The sequence below is a fragment of the Tenrec ecaudatus genome, chromosome 11 (genome assembly GCF_050624435.1).
Source record: "Tenrec ecaudatus isolate mTenEca1 chromosome 11, mTenEca1.hap1, whole genome shotgun sequence".
Lineage (NCBI taxonomy): Eukaryota > Metazoa > Chordata > Mammalia > Afrosoricida > Tenrecidae > Tenrec > Tenrec ecaudatus.
Window position 1 is genome coordinate 75,505,962 of NC_134540.1, and position 19,421 is coordinate 75,525,382.

The following is a 19,421-nucleotide window of genomic DNA, read 5'->3' on the forward strand; positions in this document are numbered from 1 at the left end:
TAAAGATACACTTAGGGGTCTGTCGCTCATAGGATCTCCAAAATGTTACGCCATAGCCGTGCTTGTCACCAGGCATATGGCGGCACTGCATTCGCCAACGTGGTCTTCCTGGGCACGTGTGCTGGGCAGGAAAGAACCACAGCCATGCTTCCCTGTCCCGTGTGCCTCTCCTGTAGATCCAGTGCAGCATCAAACCCCATGCGATCATCATCCTCCCCAACACGGATGGGATGGAGCTTCTAGTGTGTTACGAAGATGAAGGGGTTTATGTGAATACATACGGGAGGATCACCAAGGATGTGGTTCTGCAGTGGGGAGAGATGCCGACATCTGTAGGTAGGTGCCAGGCCGGCAACAGTGGACACCCTTCTCTAACGTTACATCTCTTGGTGTACGAGGGGGGCTTCATCAGTGTTGTGGGGGGGGATTGAATTGAAAGATGATGAACTTTTATCTGCTTACTTTTCGAATCCCTCCACTGTATTCCCTGCGTGTGACACAGGCAGCATCTTGGCATGTCGGTTTCTTTTCTGTAACCATGGGCATTTTTCCCTTTCCCTCCAGCTTATATTCGATCCAATCAGACTATGGGCTGGGGAGAGAAGGCCATAGAGATCCGATCTGTGGAAACCGGTCACTTGGACGGTGTGTTTATGCACAAAAGGGCTCAAAGGCTAAAGTTCTTATGTGAACGTAACGACAAGGTAAATGGCTTCAGCTTGCTCTCGGTTCCCACTGGCTCTTACCCCGGTGGCTCGTGATCCTTGGGATAAGGCGGAGCCTTTCCTTGGAGTTTCAATAGATTCTGAAATAGGTTCATCAAGGGACTTTTTAGAGATGGTTTTTCAGGTATATTGATGGGAATTTGGGATATATTTTAATTTTTTTTCTTTGCCAGGAGGTTGTGGAGGTGGGGCTTTTGTGTGCTTGTAAACCTCAGCAGGTGGACTGGGTTAGCCTGTGTTTAGTTTAGGGATCACTTGGGAGAATAATAAGCCAGTTGCCATCGAGTCGATTTGGACTCGGGGCGAGCCAACCCCCTTTCAGGTCTCCATCCTCTGATTTCTCAGAGTCGATTGCCAGTGTTTCTTCAAAACTTCCTCTGGACCCTCTCCCTGCGTGGTGCACACGGGCTTGTTCCTGGGGAGAAGGACCTGCCCGGGCAACTTGGGGGGAGTGAATGGCTTCTCTCCCCCCACAGGTATCAGAATGATACCACTTGTGAGTCTGCCTTTGGCGCACAGAATTAGCTTCTTAGTTTGCCCATCCTAAACATCCAGTGATAGAAATCATCTGAGGCCAAAAAACACCAGCACCTGCCGCTGAGGCCTGAGGGCAAGCCTTGGCTTTTTCAAAACTGGCCACAACTTGGTCGTCTTCAGGGGCTACTCACTTCCTGTGAGTTCCTCCCCAAACCGGCTTGGAGTGAAGGGGTCAGGTAGATGCCCAAGGTCGTGGACCTACCTCGGCCTGCTGTGGGAAGGACATCAGTTGTGCAGCTGAGTTTTTAACGAGTACAACCATCTCGTGCTCCGGTCCAGCTGGGTCAAGGCATGTCTTTCTGCCGGAGACTGCGCAGTACATGTTTAGGCTCTGGCCTCTTAAAAAGACTTCCATCTCTTACCTCACACTGCAAGCCATCGTCCCAGCTACATCCCTGCCTCTGGCGGCCAGTCCTGCGTGCGCAGCCACACCAAACACAGGAGCTGCCCCTCTGCCACTCGCCTCAGTGGCAGCGGTCCGACTACACCCCGTCTCCCAAGACCGCGCTCTGTGGATGGGCAGGATCTTGCCGGCTTTCCCCAGTATATCAGATTTCAGTGTTTGAGTTTTTTTTAATCCTTCCTCAAGTTTTACTTTGTCCGTAGTGTCAAGCGAGGTAGGTGATGTCCTACAGCCTAATTTTTGAAGGAGAACATGAGGCTGCTGGAGAGTCTTCCCGTTGCTGTGGGATTTTCCCACATCGCTTGAAAGATTTGCACAGCAGAGCCGCAAAGGAAGAGCCTGTTTGCAGAAACGGCGGTTGCATTCAGAGCTCTCTTGTGACCAGGAGTTAGCTCTTAGTTGTAGTAAACGTTGGCCATAAATGGTGACGCCTGGCTCTTTGAGGTTTTAAGTTTCCCGGACAGGGAGGTGTTGCGGGGCACCGCCCTCGGGAATCCCAGGGCCCCTTGCTCAGCCCCCTCTGCCCTTCTCTCTCCCTCTGCAGGTGTTCTTTGCCTCGGTCCGGTCTGGTGGCAGCAGTCAGGTGTATTTCATGACCTTGGGCAGGACTTCTCTTCTGAGCTGGTAGAAGCGGGGTGATCGGAGGAGCGCTGGCCTCCGGAGTCTTCAAGATCCTGAGAACTTGGAATCCCTTGCAACTGGAGCTCCGACTGCCCCGGCGCAGTCCAAGACAGCTGTGTGCGCAGGTCTCCCGCGCTGGGCCCTTCCTCTCCTCTCTTTTTCCCCCTTCTCTCACCGGCTGACCACCCGCTCTCTCCCGCTCCTTACTCAAAAATAAATCAAGGCTGCAAGGCAGCTGGTGCTGTTCGGATTCTACCATCAGGTGCTATACGCGTTGGGGATTGAGCATCAGCCTACAGAGCAGACACCTGGCCCTGAGCTCCAGAATTCCTTGTCTCTGGGCGCCTCTGTCTTGTGGGTGTCTGAAGGTGGAGACGATGAACATGCTGTTGGTTTGACCGCAAGTGTGGGCACAAGGAGGTGCAACGTGGTGGGATGGGAAGCTGGCTGAAGCGGAGAGCAGATTTAATATAGTAACATTAACAATGTATTTAATTGACATTTCTTTTTTTTTTTTGTAATGTGACAATATGTGGACAAAGAAGAAGGTGCAGGTTTAAGAAGTTAATATTTATAAAATGTGAAAGACGCAGTTACTAGGATAACTTTTTTGTGGGTGGGGCTTGGGAGGCGGGGCGGGTGGGTTGAGGGGGTCCCATTTTGTTTATTGGACTTTTTTATTTTGGCCTGGCCAAGAACGACAGTCATTTTCTGTGTACCAGGTTTTGCCTAAATCTTGTTCAAATGGTTCTTTTAAAAAAGAAAGCGAAAAGTTGCGCATTTTGTTGACCGACCAGAACTTCATCCTGTCATCATGTTAGCACTGCCTCTGTGAAGGTTTAATTTTTGTTTAAACCTGGAAGTGCAGCGACATTTTTGCCCCAGTCTGCACTTGCAGAAGAAGAAAATTCCCAACCACAGATTTATTATTATTATTTTGCCTACCTCATTGTTTTTAACGCATTAAGAGGTGGTTTAGTTTATACTGTTTTTTTGGAGAGGGAAACATTCATGTTCGATATAATCTTAAACCAAAACTATCCAGTTGAGGTTTGCCTGTTACTTTGTCACAGTTCTTAGCAGACAGGAGGAAAACTCTCCATGCAGAGGATGGAGAAAGAGCCGGATGGCCTTATAACGCAGACGTGGGCAGTGTGCTTTCTTGTTGAGCAGAGAGCTGCGTTTGTACCAGATTGACAGCAGGGCTGGTGGGCGATGGAGACCTACAGCACAAATCCTCCTGAGTGCAGGGGTTGGGTAGCCTACAGGTGGTCACGTTAGAATCGCCCCACAAAGCTGTTAAGTGCGGTAGGAACCATTTCTCTGTGGGGGGAGGGGTGGCAGGGGCAGCTCCCTTTTTGGAGACTGCCGTGCCCTAAAACTATCTCACGAATGTAGTGAATACCGCTCCTCTTCATCAGACGGCGTCTGCCCTGTGTGCACAGTATGGTAGCCCAAGGCCCAGCTCTTCCGCACGCTCTCACCTGCTCTCGTTCTTTCATTGTTTTAAAACTCATTTTCCTTTATGAAAATGTCCATGACATCTGTAATAAATGTCTTCAGTAAGAATTTGTGTCATGGCTTCATGGTCATCTCTCAAGTCCTCTGAGGAGCGCAGTGGCCGGATGAGCTCACCGGGCGAGTTGCAGTCCCACCATCCTGCATTGCGCGAGGGCCGCTCAGAGCTGTTCATTCACCAGACAGAAGCATGGCGTCTTTGTTGTGGGGTTTTTTTTTGGGACAGGCAGGGCGGGGGCGGAGAGGTTCTGTTGGCCCCTCCCCTGCCCTTAGCAGTCATTGGCATCTCTTTGCCAAACCTGGGCCCAGCTGCCTGGCACATTTGGCCTCCATTCTCAGTGCTCTTGTGCCCCCCCCCCCTCTGCTCAGCAGTGCTGCCAAAGGCTCGCGGTTGAGCTCTCAGACAGCAAGTAAACATGCGCACACATAAGCACAGTCGCTGCTGAACACAGAGAAGAGCAAACGCTTTACGGACTTTGGGGGGAGACATGGAGACTGTGTGTCTCCCAGCCCCTTTCCCCCTTCCAGAAGACGGATTCAGAGTAGTGCCGATGGCCAGCCCTGAAAGGACTGGTTCTTTCCCAGTTAATCCCACCTTTCGAAGGGTGTGGAACAGGCCAGAGTTGCCGAGGGTTTTCTGTAGCGCAAGTGCACACGTATGTGGTGGGAAGATGAAGCAGGCGTGCGTCTCTGGACCGCTCCGGCATGGTGGCCCCCTCCCATGGCTTTAGAAAGAAAAGGGCAGGTGTCTAAGATTTCTGGTAAAATCATGGTGCGGGGAGAGGGTGTGGCAAGGTGGCATCCTTAGCCTGACCCCCAGTCCGGCCATTCATTGTGTGTAAGCCCAGAAGCGGTGTCCTGCAGATGATGTTAGACCTTGACCCACTCTGGATTTCCCTCACAGGGCTACGGCGGTGGGGTGGAGCCTCAAGTGAGGAGGTCCCCAGTTGGCACTCTTGGGGTTTGAGGTGGACTTACTTGGTGGACTTCACTTGCTGCACACGTAGGCTGGAGTTCCTAGTGATGCTTCACTCATCCGGTTTAGTCCAGGCTCTTCATGGCCCTGTCAGGTACACCAGATTGCGTGGCCCCCCTGATGCAGGCAGCCAGAGTAGGGGGTGGGGTTCCTCCGAGAAAAACTGTGAGCTGTTGAAATTTCAGATTCTTCTACAGAAGGAATGCCCCCCCCACACACACACCCCTCCATTCCCCACCCCTGTACCCCATCCCCCACAGGGTAGTGACTTTTCCACAGAAGTGCCAAGGTGGCAGAATGACAAAAATAAAACAGTATTATGGCAAAACTATTATATACAGAACATTGAACTCTTACCAAATCTGTGCGCCTCAAAAACACAAGTATGTCTCTCGGCTTAGTCAGAGCTTTAATAACCAGTGCCCTTGTGTATTGACCTCCGAGTTAACCCTTTCTGTAACGAGTGCAGTGTTTTTACTTTGGTCCCTCATGCACACATGATGTTGGAGAAAATGTTTACAACAAAATGGTTTTGTTACACTAATGTGCATCACATAATTTATGGTTTATTTTAAGTGATTTTTTTTAATGCATTATTTAGGTTTCGTCGTAGGCTCTATAGTACACTTCTGGTGATTTCCTAATCCTGCCCATTATAAATTTGCTCAATAGTCATACAAATGATAAACTGCATTAAATTTACTAATCAGAGAGCTGCAAAGCAGGCTGGTGGCAAGTACACACTCGGCTCTTACTTGATTTTGGGCGCAGTGCTAACTTGTCTTCTGTGTATTATGAAAATTACTGTTGTCCCTCCCTCCTTTTTCCCCCTTAAATAAAGTAAAAGTGGCACCGATTTCACGTGGCTTGAGTTTCAAGTGTGTTCCTATCCCTCAGTTGGCGTGCTGTCTGGTAGGAGCCTCATTTCCGGCACACTCTTCTGTGGTCTTCAGTGGGCCCGGGGGACCCGAGGGACAGACCACCAGGCACAGGCTGGGGAAGCCACAGACATTTGTCCGGAGTTCCCAGACGCCACGGTTCTGAAGCCAAAAGAAGTTGAGCGTGAAGGGGTGGGTGGTGGTACAAAGCCGAGCCCACTGACGTCGGGGCGGTTGAGGTACAGAGACACTTGGACCTAGGGTCCGCACTGTGGAAGCCCAGCCGGTGGGGGCGGTGAGGGGGCAGCTAGCGTTAACTGGAAAGAAACCCCTCGGGGGCGGGGAGGTGAGGAGCGTTGCGTGGCACTTGCAACCTTCGAGCTCCCTGCGATGGCAAGGGGAAAATCTCGGGCCAAATGGGCTTGGCCCGCGCCGTTCAAACGCACATTGGCCAAGGGCCCACTAAATTACACGCGAGGCGTGGGGCCCCGAGCCCCTGTGGTAAAGGGGCGCTGGCTCATGTCGAGCTGTCATGTGCAAGGTCAGCAGCTGCGTCGGGAGAAAGACCCGGGGTCCCCTACAGAGTTTCCCAAACGGAAACTATGAACAGCAGTGCAAGCCCACCTGCTGCTCCTGAGAGGAAGGACACTGCTCCTGTGCAGATGGACAGCCTGGGAAGCCCACCGGGGCCACTCTGCCCTGCCCATCACGTTGCTGTGAGTCAGTCAACCGGAAGGCCATGGGAGAAGCCCTGCTTTATTCAAGGGTCACCTGTAAGCCTTTCGCAAATTGGTTTGTGCCACTTGCCGGTGAGTAGATTTTGACTCGTGAGAGAGAGAGCGCGAGAGAGTAGCTGTTCCGCTCAGGGGTCTGGACCACTTGTGTGTTACCCAGAGATAGTTGGCTCGTAAGCGCTCGAGAGTATAATCGGCTCTCCATCCGTGTGAGGTCCCTGGATGTGGCCGGGGCCGGTCAGCATTGGGACACTCGGCTGAGCCCTAGCTGGGGACACCGGTCGTCCGAGCTGCCCGCTCTGAAGCCCTTGCTGCATCTTGATCGGCTGAAACTAATAAGCTAACTCCTTTATGCCGTTTTTATTGTGTTATGTTAACTTCTCGACTCAAGAAGTGGGGAAACCAGGGCCTCCGGTGAGTGTGTGGTTCCTCCTTGGGGTGTGTGGCTGCCATGTGTGATTAGACACGACAGCAGGGAGTGAGCTGTGACTAGCCTGTGACTAGTTCTGCCTGCTCCAGTGGTCCCTCCACTGGCTGGCATTTCACAGGAAGGAATCCGCCAGGATAAAGTGACTCTAACGGACACCAGCCCGCCACCTCGGTGCCACATTAAAGCAGGGGCAGGGGACCTTTTTTCTGCCAAGGGTTATTTGGGTATTATAACCATCCTCAGGCCATACAACATTATCCAATTAAATATTTGCCTGCTATATGTAACCAGGTGTTTAACTCCCCTAATGGCTGGGGAGCCCTGATGGAGTAGTAACGTGCTGGGCTGCTACCTAGCGGGTCAGCTGTTTGAAACCCGGTCCTCTGCGGGAGAGATGGGCTTTCTGTTGGAAGCACAGGCCGTTCTGTCTGTCTGTCCCGTAGGGTCTCTGGGCTGTAATCACCTCAGTGCCGGGAGTTTGGCTGGGTCATGTGATGAGTGGAGCGGCTTCTCTGGTGTGGTACGTGATGCTCTGTGGTGTTGGTTATTTCGCAGGCCTCCTATGGCCCTCGGCCCTACCATTACCCACCCCTGCGTTAAAGGACACCACAACATTGTGCCCTCTACAAGCTACTAGTTTAAGTAGATCGCGTCCATGCTTCACCCAAGGGAAAGTGGATGCCCTGTTTTCTAGAGCAAAGTAGTGTTGAGAAAACAGTATAGAGGCCACAGCCGCCCCCTGGCTGCGCAAGGAGGAATCTCCATGCCAGCCCTGGCCAGCGCTGCCACACGGAAGTCAGACGTGTGTCCACCCTCCATCATTCTTGGTCCTGCCCTGACAGCACCTGTTCTTCCCATGACATTTGACCTCTGCTGGGTTCAATCATCCGTGCAAAGGCCACACAGAACTCCGACTGCTCACCCTTAGTGGGGTTATTAGGGAAGTTAGCAGGTTGCCACAAGGCAGGATCAGACGATGTGAGGACATGGTTTTTCATCACTCCACAGCAACTTCTCAGCCAGCAGCCAAGGCTGTGTATCCTTTTCCCTCAGCCACTTGGTCCTTTGGCTTCTCCCTCCATGGCCAGGAAGCGCACTGCTGTTCTGCTCCATCGTCTGAGCACTGCCCTCTTCTGTCTCCGGAGCGCTTTGCCTCAGCTCTGGTCATGGCGTGGCGTGGCCTTCGCTGCCTCTGTCGCTCAAGGCAAGGATCTCAGAAAGAACCTGCTTCCCTGGCGTCTCCCTCTGCTCCTCTGTCCCCACTTATGATTACACACAGGCATGACTTTGATGGGGGTGTGGTTTTGTCTCCGGCAGACCATATCCCTAGGGAAACCCTAGGGAAAACCGCGTGGTGACTTGATTCGCACCCTCCAGTAAGGGGGAGACTACATGTCAGGAGGGCTCCGTCTCTGGAGAAGGACATCATGCGTGGTAAAAAACGGGAGCAAAAAGGAAGGCCTTCAACGAGACGGAGCGGCACCGTGTGCGCAGGTCCGGGCAGTGCTGCCGCCTCTGGTACGCGGGGTCTCCGAGTGGAACCCAACTCCACAGCACCCAGCAGCAACAAGGTGGAGACACAGGTGACAAATCCAGTATGAGCAGAACAGAATTCCCTCTTACCCGTGATTATAACCATGGACATTTGCTCCTCATGGTAGCGTAGCTAAAGCAAGTGGAAGAAAGGGTCAAACAGCTGAACTGAAATGTTCAGAGAGCAGCTCAAAAAGACGAAGCCAAATACAGTGAAATGTGCAAAGACGCGGAAAACCCAAAGGGAAGAACATGTCCACCACACCTTAGCCTGAGGTCAAGCCTGAAGTTGCGACCTTGAGAGAGTCTGGACAACATAGTGGATGCTGCAGGAAACATCAGGAGAAGATGGGTAACCACAGAGTCAGCCTCACCAAGAACTAGCTGACATCCCACCACTCCAGCGGTTCGGAGCAAGAACGAACAGCGTCGAAGGGGCAGCTTCAAGGCCCGTTGGATGCATTAGTGGAAAACAAGGCTCCGGGAGTGATGGTGTCCCACTTGAAATCTTTGAGCAAGCTGAAGATGCACGGAAACACCTACACCATGAAGTTTGGAAGACAGCTACATGGCCAGCTGACTGGAGGAGATCCATATGTGTACCATTCCAAAGAAAGGTGACCCCACAGAAGGCTCCAACTATAGAACGATATGATTGATAATGCACGGAAGTAAAATTTTGCTGAAGATCTTCCAACAATGGTTATAGCAGTTCCTTCACTGGGAACTTCCAGAGGTTCAGACCGGATTCAGAAGAGGTCACGGAACAAAGAATATCATTGCTGAGGTCAGATGGAGCTTGGCTCAAAGCAGTACCAGAGTGGAACTATGGGTTTGCAAGGTTACAATCCTTATGAAAGGCACCCAGCATCCTTCCCCCGCCGCGTCTGGTAGGTTTGACCTGCTGAGCTTTCTGTTAGCAGCCTGACCTCTTGGTTAGCAGTCACATGATCAATCACTGGACTCCCAGGGCTCCGCGGGTCAGTTATGCGTGTCAGGTTGTGCACTGGGGGGGCATTCTGCCAGGTCTGCACACACAGACTCTGCCTACCTATGCAGAGCGAGCCACCAATGAAGGAAAGGGTGAGGCTCGCAGGGGTCTTGGTGTGTCCCAGGCCTACGGTACTCAGGTTGTCGCCTCTAGGGCGTGCTGGCCCATAGGACCGGACACGGAAGCTGGTCTTGCTGATGTAGCTGTTAATATCTCTCAAAGGCCTTCCCTTTTCTGGCCAGCACTGGGACATTTCAATGCTGCCCCCTGGAAGACCTTCTGAGTGTCCCCTCACACTTCCCTGGGAGGGTACACCATTGAGGAAGTGTAGGTGTTTGTAAACTTCTGGGAACTTCATGACATTTTGGTCAGTGGGAAATAATTGAGCAACCACTCTGTCCTGAGTACAATCATAGGCATGCCCTTTGGGGAAGAGTAGGGGAGTTGGCTCATCAGGTGACTCTGAAAATGGGGTACAGTGTGTGCTAGAAGTTACAGAAGACCGTTACTAGCAGTGCGTGTGACAGGTTTCAGACACCGGCATCACTGTCCAAAAAAGCTGGTTAGGCCTCTGCTGCATGGCTAACTTGTTGGTGGACTTGCTTCCTAGAATCACTGTACTATTGTGACCTGATCTTGCTCAGAAGTACATGATGAGGACTTAGGAAAACCGACAAGGACTGCGCAGCAGGGCTCAGGTCAGACAGACAAACTGCGAGGTTGCCTTCCTCTCCCGGGGCTGATGCGTAGGCAGCCAGTCCTGTGCACGAGTGGATGGAAGCAAAGCCACTTCTCACTGCAACCAAATCCATTCTGACTCCCAGCGACCCTGTCGGACTCAGTAAAACGGTCTCTCAGGATTCCGGGGCGAAATATTTACAGGACTGTGGAGCAACTGGTGGGTTCAAACCACAGGCCTTGTGGTGAGCAGTCTCGTGTGTCTTCCACAGCTCCTATGTAGAGGCTCTGTCATCCGTCATCGCCATGGACTCAACAATGGCTCCTGGTGACCCTGTAGGACAGGGTAGTGCCGCCTCTGGGTTTCTGAGACTGCAAGTCTTTACGGGAGTAGAAAGCCCAGTCCCCGGCTAGTGGTTTTGAACTGCTGACCTGGAAGTTAGCAGCCCAACGCTTAACCACTATGCCACCAGGGCCCCCTGGAAAAGGTTCTAAAAGCGATCGATATTTGAGCCTTGAGCATGCTGATCCCAGGGGGATTTGTTAAACATTCTGCTCCTCACCCCCGGAGTTTCTTACATGTCAGGAGGTGGTGCTGCCTCATCTGTGGGCCACACATTCAGAACCACTGTAGGACCATTATGGAAAGTGCTGGTAAAAGTGTGGGAACCAGGGCCTTGGGAAAACCATATAAAGCACCCTTCTATCCACTGCTGAGTCCGGCAAGCCCAGGTGCTCCCTGGGGAATTCAATGCTCTTTCCCAGTTAGATTGGAAGCCAGTGGGCAGAGTCACAGTGCCCGACAACCTAGGAAAATGCATAAACGAAGTCAACAACTGAGTTCCAAGATCAGATAGAAGCCAAGAGAACTTCAGAGGAGAGAGGCTATTCCTTCGCCCACACCTCCCAAGCCTTATTGCAAAATTGCAGTTCTGTGTGTGTGTTGTCGTGGATATATTTTGGGGTGCCCCTCAGCTGGGGGAGAGATGCCTACAGCTTGCATGGTGGTTCCCACCCCAGGTCAGTCAGACCTTTCTTTGCCTTTGGAATTTCGGTTTCCTGGCCTTGGGCTATCTTGTGGGTTTTGCATTTCTGGGCTCTAAAGCACATGTTTCCAAGTAATTGGAAGACAATCTACTGCCAAGATTTCCGTGAGAGAGTTCACACCCAGTGGGGGAAGAGTGGGGCGGGGTTCCCTGAAAGAGCAGATCCCCTGGTGAAGAGGTCCAGTGTGGACGCAGTTCTGCTAGTGAAGACCTGCTCCGGTCTCGTGTTCCTGGACCGTGGAAGAGATGAAATGCATCGTTGGAAGTGAGTATGAGAAGCAGAGTGAGGAAACAGAGCCAAAGAAGCCCATTCGAGTAGCTTCTTCAAGCTTGAACAGTGAGTATCTCCATAGACTAAAGATAGGAGAACAGCTATCTCCTGTTTCACATGGTGCATGGACCCCAAAGATCCCTCCCCCCAAAAAACCATTTTATTAGGAGCTAATATTTCATTTCATTCCATAGTTCAATCACATCAAGCAGTATTGCACACTTGCTACCACAACCAGTTTCAAAAAAATTCTTAGTTCTAGAGAAAAGGCCATACTCCAAACAGGGTTTAATTTCTCTGAATCGTAACCAGTGGGGCTTGGGACAGATTGTATCTGATTTAAAAATATCAACTTGCCACTCCTTGCGCTGAGTGCCGTGAATCAAATTCATACCTACTTCGTCAAAAACTCCCAAACAAAATTCACTGCCATTGAGTCAACTCCGACTCATGGTGACCCTGTAAGACAGAACTGTCCCTGTAAGTTTCTGAGACTTAACTCTTTAGGAGTAGAAAGCCTCATCTTTCTCCCATGGAGCAGCTGGTGGTTTTGAACTGCTGATTGTGGTTAACAAGCCAACTTGTAATCACTATAAGCCTCAGGTTCACAGTGTATAGGAAATAATAAACTTAGAACACTTCTCATGCTAAGCTTTATTATGCAACATTTTAAACAAGTACAAAAGTAATCAAAACGATGGACCCCATCCCCCATCACTGCTGCACCCCAGCAGGCCAGGAGCGGAATCCAAAGCCCACAGGCTAGACTCTTCCAAAAAATGAAAAAGAGAACAAGCCAGAGTGGATGGACTAGATATTAGGGAATTTGCAGGTCAGGACCAGAAATTCAGGTTTCCTATCCAGTCATTTTGGGTTGACCCCTCTGCTGGGAATTTGCTTTGGCAGACCCCTCTCTGCAGTCCAGTGGAATCCAACTCATAGCCATCCCAAAGGACAGCGGACAACTGCTCCATAGGGTTTCCCAGATCAGATTTTTATGGGAGCAGATAGTCCTGAGATAGTTAAGGTTTATTGCGCCAACCTGGCCGATAAACATGTGGGGTTAATTGAAGGGCAGAGAGATAAATGGCTCTGTGAGCCTTGTCTTTCGAGTTCTCAGGTCTCTTGCACCAGGGTGCGGCTGCCTTAGCCAGTTCCCTGCTTCAGCAGGCAAGGCTCACTCCTGCAAGGCATTCCTAAGGAGAAGCCACATGGACCTACCCTGATGCAGCCATGGGTGCTGGAGCAGCCATGTGGAGACCCCTGCCGGGGCTGGGATGCTTACACACACTGATTCAGTTTTCTTCCTGCATTCGGTGTCATTACGTGTTTTGTGAGATGGAGGAGGACTTTGTAGTTGGTGTCAGACATATGGGTTAATATTGGACTTATGGGCTTGGACAGCCCTGGGTTGGGGTGCTTTCTTAATGGTCACCCTTTATATATACCCTTTATATAAAACTCTTACACATGTTTCTGTGGATTTGTTTACCTAGTTTCAGGTGATTGGGATCTTGTTAAATTGTAGATTCTGCTCCAGTCTGTCTCGGGTGGAACCAGAATTAATCAGTTCAGAGCTCCTGAGACATCTCACCATAGCCCAAAATCAGCTGTTACATAGCAGAGGTCCTTGCAGGACAGTGTGGCATGTGAGTTCATATACTTAGTACCGATGTGCAAGAACATGTGGAAGGAGTCAGGAAAAAACATATCTATGATCGATGGGATTGCTTTGTACTAGTGAAGAGATTCCTGGCTGAAGTCACTGCTCAATCAGGTGCTAAGGTTCACTCCCAGAGTCCTCTGGGAGCATGGTTCATCTTGTATTGCTCGTTGCCCCTGCAATCATCCCTGCTCAAAATTTTATCAATTTATGGCCATTTTTGGTATATTCTTTCACCCCATTATCCTCAGATTGTTCCAAAGACGTTCATGGACAAATTTATTCCCAAAGCCAAAAATAAACTTGCTGCCGTGGAGTCAATGCTGACTCGTCGTGACCCCGTTGAGGGTGTCTGACACTTTAACTGGTTATGGGAGTAGAAATCCCAGTCTTTCTCTCGCAGAGCTGCTGGTGCTTTCAACTGCTGCCCGTGTGGGTCACAGGCCAACACACAACCACTCCACCACCAGGCCGCCTCAGCCCATTGTGTTAGTATGTGTTCATTCCTCACAGGGCAAGATGCGGGCACTAGCACCATAGGTTGCCCGTTACCATTTCTTTTCATCTTCTGCACCTCAAATAATTCTTAGTTACTAGGATCGCTATTACCAAAATATCACAAGTGATTGGCTTTAAAAAACAGAAAAATGAGCATAAATGTTTTCTGACAGTCCAGAGGCTGGAGATTTGAATTCATTGTGCCAGTGGTAGGGAAACCTTTGGGCGAAGGTCCTTGTCTCTTTGGAGCCCCTGCTTCTGGGCCATCTTCCTGTACTGTGGTGCCTGTCTCATCCCGTCACTGCCTCTTTTACGTCCCCAAAGAGACTGACTCAAGGTATGCCCTGTACTAATCCAGTAACACAACAAGGGAACTCATTCCCAAATGAGCTCTATCCACGGGCATAGTGGTTTGAAGCTTGATAACACATATTTTCGGGGAGATAGAATCCAATCCATAATGGTATCTTTATAATTTTATTATTTTTTTAAACAATTTCAAATTTGATATCCTTTCATTTCTGTTGTGTTAGCACATTCGAGTGTTCCATGCTTCGCTATAGGCTGATTATTGAAGTGGAAAATCGATTTTTTAAAATTTAGTTGAGACTAACGCTACATATTCTTTTCCTGGTTAGCGGTCTGGTAAGATGCAAGGTCCTGAATTACAGGCACATGGTGTGACCTTTGTGCCATAAGCGGAAGGGTGTTTCTGGTATCTGGATTAAATGGATTCTCATTTCCTATATTCTGCGCATTGCTCAAACCATGCTTAATGGTTTAACCAGGATTTCTTAATGGCATGTTTTCCATGATATTCTGTGTTCTCCTCTAACGTTCCACCTGGAACAGTGTCCCACTAGAGAGCACCGGCAACAGAAGGCAACCCAGTTTTCCTAGAACCGCCCTTCCTAGACATTGCCACTTCCTCCTCCAGCCTGAAGGGGCTGCTCTCTAGGACTGCTGACCAGCGCTCGTCCTGGCGCTTCCTTCCCTAGCTTCATGCAACGGTTTCTAGATTCTACTTCCTCATCTTTCCTGTGTTCCTTCCTTATTTTTTGCAGCACATCTTTGAGTAACTTCCTCAGGATGGGGGCATGAAGGGTCCACTGCCGGCCCTTTTCTTTCTCAAACTGTTTATATTTGTTCTGTCTCCTAGAGGAGGAAAATTTCCAACGAACACGCATTGTTCCTAGAACTTGAAGAACCAGTGTGATTCTTATCCTCTGGTCGTGTATGCTTTTTCCTCTCTGAAAGGACCCAGGATTTTCCTTTATCGCTGGTGTTCTGAATAATCATGAGTTTTCTTAAATTTATTGCATCTTTAAAAATATAGCCTACTTTTAGAATTTGTCTAGCAGGTTTTCTGGTTTTCCCAAAAAACTCCCACACACCAGTACAGCAGTTATTTAACAAAAACAAGAAATATATATCCTACTTGACGTTCAGTAACTTTCTCAATCCGAAGTGTGGCGACTGACGTTGGGACATTATTTTCCTATTATTTCACTCTGCTAATTTTGATATGTCAAATGTTCTAAAAATCTGTTAAATTGAATGGAATTTTTGTCTTAATATTCTCTCCTCATCTTTCATTTAAAGTTACTGAAATTGTCTTTCTACTTGTTTATGGATTTTTCTGAACTTTGACTGTCAGGCTGTCTACTGACTTTTTTTTGTTTGTTTTCTGTTGGCAGGTTTTTATTTATGTATTTTATAAAGTCGGGTAATGACAGAAAGCATGCTTCAGCTCCCAAAGAGCAATTAAAAATTCTAAAATAAAACATTTACTTGAGAGCACTGGAGAAATGCCAATGCAGACAGGACTTGAGGGGCCAAATCCTAGAGAAAAGGGAAGTGCTCACAGGTGATGCCGGGATCCTGCCTCTCCTCGTCTATTGCTCTCTGGGAATGCTGCCAGCAACACCGCACCATTGTGATGACCAGAGCTACGTAGGAAATCTTCATACCATCTAGAATGAGCCTTTCTACCGTAGATATTTTTTTCAATGATCTTTTTAGCTATTGCAGTGCTTGGGCCTTTCCAGTAAGCTTACACACATATTTTTATATATCTACCAAAACAAATCCTCATTCCCACTTCAGAACTGCATGTGATTATTTGGGAGGAACTGGCGTCTTTGTTACCTGAGGCTTCCAGTACTAAGGAACGTAGCATCTCTCTTCAGTTACTTTGATGTTTGATTCATTTCATTAGCATGTTGTCGTGTTAAGCGTGCACAGCACGTGCATGTTTTGCTAGATCTAGTTCTAACAATTTTATTTTGGGCGCAATTGTACTTTTAAATGGTATTATGTTTTCCATTTAAGTTTCCAAGAATTTATTTTGTTTTTCATAGAGGGGTGTGGCTGATTACACTGACCTTACATCCTGTAACCTTGCTGAACCGTCTCTTTCTAGGAAGTTTTCTTACACAGTCCTTGGGCGTTCTGTGTAGATAACCACGTGTTCTAGAAATAGGGAAAATTTTGTTTCTTCTCATTGAATGTCTGTTCCTTTTATTTCAATATCTTGGTTTATTAGACTGGTTAAAATGTATCTTCCAATGCTGAATGAGAATGGAGAGTGAGCACACTTGTCCCTTAACTAAAAGGGAAAGCATTCCATCCTTTATCATTTAATATTATGCTGACTGTAGCTGTCTTATAGATTTTTAAAATCAGGATCAGTTAGCTCCATTCTAGTCCAAACTTGCTAAAAGTTTTGTTATGAAGGGATATTGGAAAAGCAGAATTTAACTAAAAGTATTTTGCATTCATGCTTGTGTTAGTCAGGATTGACTAGAGAAACAAATTCATAGACACTCATGTGTAAGAAAAAGCTTTATATATAAGAGCAATTGAATATTGAGAAAATATCCAAACAGGGTCCAGGTCAAGTACATAGATCCACCATTAGCCCATATGTCCATGACCAGTCTATAAATTCTTCTTCAGACTCATGCAGCACCTGCAATGGTGCTGGATGCAGAAAAAGATCACAGGCCACTGGGTGAAAAGTCTGGATCCAGTGGCAGTGGAAGCATCTCAGCGCTGGCGTGGGTCTCCATGTGGCTTTCCAACTCCAGGGCTCTGGCTGAATCAGCATAGCTCCATCAGGCTCATCATCAGTAATGTCTCGCAGGAAGTGTCTGTGTGGTCCCACCTCCAGCAAGCGATTTATCCCCTGGGAACCTCCAAATGAGGTCATCAAGCTGCAACCTGATTGACAGACTAAACTACACCCTTCACTCTTAAGTCCTCAATTGACCACAGACTATGAACCTACCACTATGCTTATATTAGAAAATAATCAAGTTTCTTCTACCGCCCCCTCCCCCTCCCCCCATGAAACCAGAAAGATAGGGGTAAATTAAATCCAGAGCAAACAAAAGGGCAGAAATAATAAGGACAGGAACAATAGCAACAAATCAGTGAAATTGAAAATATAAAAAGAATCCTGGGAAAGTAGATGAAATAAACCCCTCCCAAAATGTGGTTTCTTATGTGGAAAGAAGATAAACCTCTATCTACACTTAGAAAATCAACGGAGAAATGACACAAATTATCATTGTCAAGAATTAAAGGAAGGTCACCACTACAAACTATGTAGACATTAAAAGCATGATAAGATAGTTGTGCTAGACGGGGTTAACTAGAGAAACATTTCCAGAGATTCATAGATGTGTAAGAAAGAGCTTTAGATCAAGATGTAATTGTACATCAAGAAAACATCCTGCCCCAGACCAATGCAATCCATAAGTCTGATAATAGTCCATAACTCTCTCTTCAGACTTCCGAAGCCATGTGCAATGATGCAGAATGCAGGAAGATCACTGGCCAGTGGGAGCAGTCTTGAGGATCCAATGGCAGTAGGTGCATCTCCAGGGGTCTGGCAGCAACCAGGAGATTCCTGGCCAAGAAACAGAAGCAGAATTGGCCTATTCCCCAAAGGATTAAAATGAAAACCGGTAATAAGATCAGGTACAACTCCAAGAGAAGATATTGGAGAAGAGCCAAGCTGGGCCTGCAGGGAGGCCCCTGAGGGAGGGCACGCACGAACGCTGCACTTGCCCAGGCTCACATCGTGCTGAGTTGCATTAGACTTTTGCCCCCATCTGGTCATTTGAACTTGTATTGGCAAACAATCTGATTTCTTCCTTGGTTTTCATGCTTCCACATCAAGCTTAATAAATAGCTAAGGCTCTTGGTTTTGGGGGAAAAATGATACCATGCAGACATTAATCAACGTAATGGGATGACTATTTATATTCAATAAAATATACTTAAGAGCAAAGACAATTATTAGAAACAAAGTGAGACATTACCTAACAATAAGAGTGAGATGTTACCTAAAAATAAAAGGATTAATACAAGAAGACAGATTTTAAATATGTATGTATGAAAAAAACAACAACAAAATGGCCTCCTTACACTTAAAGCAAAAAAAAAATGACAGCACTGAATAGAAAAACAGGCAAACCCACGATTGTCACTGGAATTTCAGCAACAATCAGAAACTGATAGAACTACTACACAGAAAAACAAGAAGGAAAAAATTGGAAGAATTTAACCACACTATATAGCATGGTATCATTGACGTACATGCAACATGCTGTCCACCATAGCAGACCATACAATATTTTCATGCCCTCATAGAACATTCACCAAATTACTTCATATTTTGGGTCATAAAAAATGTCAGCAAATTTACAATAATTTAAATCCTCGAATTTGTTCTCTGAACATATAATGTCAAGCTTGAGTTCATTAAAAGATGGTAAGAAAAAATAACTAAACAACCGGAAAATAACACATCTGAGTAATCCAAAAAATAACAAAAATATACTGAATTAAATATAAATCCAAAATATGTGAGTCATAGTTAAAGCATGTTGTGAGGGAAATTTACAGCGCTAAATGCTTACATTTAGAAAGTAGAAGGATTTAAACTTATTAACTTGGTGTTAACTCAAGAAATTAGAAACAAAGGAAAAAATAAGCCCTTATTTTTTATTTTATGTTATTTATGATTTAGGAAGGTCAATCTATCAAGATATTAAAAAGAGAGAAAATCAATGGAGGAAAAGGTCTAGTTCTTTGAAGAGACTGATAAAACGGACATACCTCTAACAAAATGGACACAGAGAGAAAACACAAATTACCAATATCAAAAATAAATTAGATATTCCTGCAGATTCAGCAGCCAGATCCAGTAATTAACCTTGATAATAATAAGGGAACACAGAGGAAAAACTTTACAAACATTAATTCGACATATTTGATAAAATAGACGAATTCATTGAATGATACAATTCGTTGAATGATACCAAAAACATACCAGTAAGGGATAGCTTTTTAGCCCTACAACTAAATATATTCATAGTTTTCAAACTAGATCTACTAAGCAAATGTGTCAAGGAAGGTTTCAGAATCCAAAACCAACACCAGAAAAACAAATGTGTTCCTATATACTAGCAACGAATATGTGGAAACCGACACAAAAAGCCACAAAGTTACCTTCTGTCCTACAAGCTGTGTTAGTCTGGGCAGACTAGAGAAACAAATTCATGGACACTCCTGTGTGTACAAAGGAGCTTTATATCCATGAACAATTGAATATTGAGAAAAGATCCCAGTCCAGACCAAGTCCATAAGTCTGATATTAGCCCATATGTCCAATACCTATCTATACATTCCTCTTCAGGCTCATGCAACACATGCAGTGACAGAGGAAGCACCTCAGCTCAGGCACAGGTCTCCTTCAGCTCCAGGGCTCTAGCTCCATGCGTCTTCTCCACAGGATAGCCTTGCAGGGAGTGTGTCTGTGTCCCGCCTTCAGAGAGCTATGTATCTCTTTAATAGCTCCACATGAGGGCATCAAGCTGCGACCTGATTGACAGTCTAAACTCCACTCCT

General features: G+C 47.3%; 1 protein-coding gene and 1 non-coding gene across 51 annotated transcripts in view; both read left to right on the top strand.

The window, feature by feature from the left end:
- The window catches only part of MAP4K4 (mitogen-activated protein kinase kinase kinase kinase 4), a 200,881-nt gene extending 195,245 nt beyond the window's left edge, over positions 1-5,636 (top strand). For all 50 annotated transcript variants that reach the window (XM_075563270.1, XM_075563272.1, XM_075563273.1 and 47 more), the window contains 3 exons: positions 177-336; positions 565-704; positions 2,210-5,636. In XM_075563270.1, the coding sequence (XP_075419385.1) occupies positions 177-336; positions 565-704; positions 2,210-2,293 (384 nt within the window). In that variant the 3' untranslated portion in view covers positions 2,294-5,636. The remainder of the gene's footprint in view (positions 1-176; positions 337-564; positions 705-2,209) is intronic.
- A 9,191-nt stretch (positions 5,637-14,827) lies between these two features.
- Positions 14,828-14,890, top strand: LOC142461968 (U7 small nuclear RNA). The gene has a single exon (XR_012787125.1). It is a non-coding gene; the product is annotated as a U7 small nuclear RNA (small nuclear RNA).
- The last annotated feature ends 4,531 nt before the right edge of the window (positions 14,891-19,421 follow it).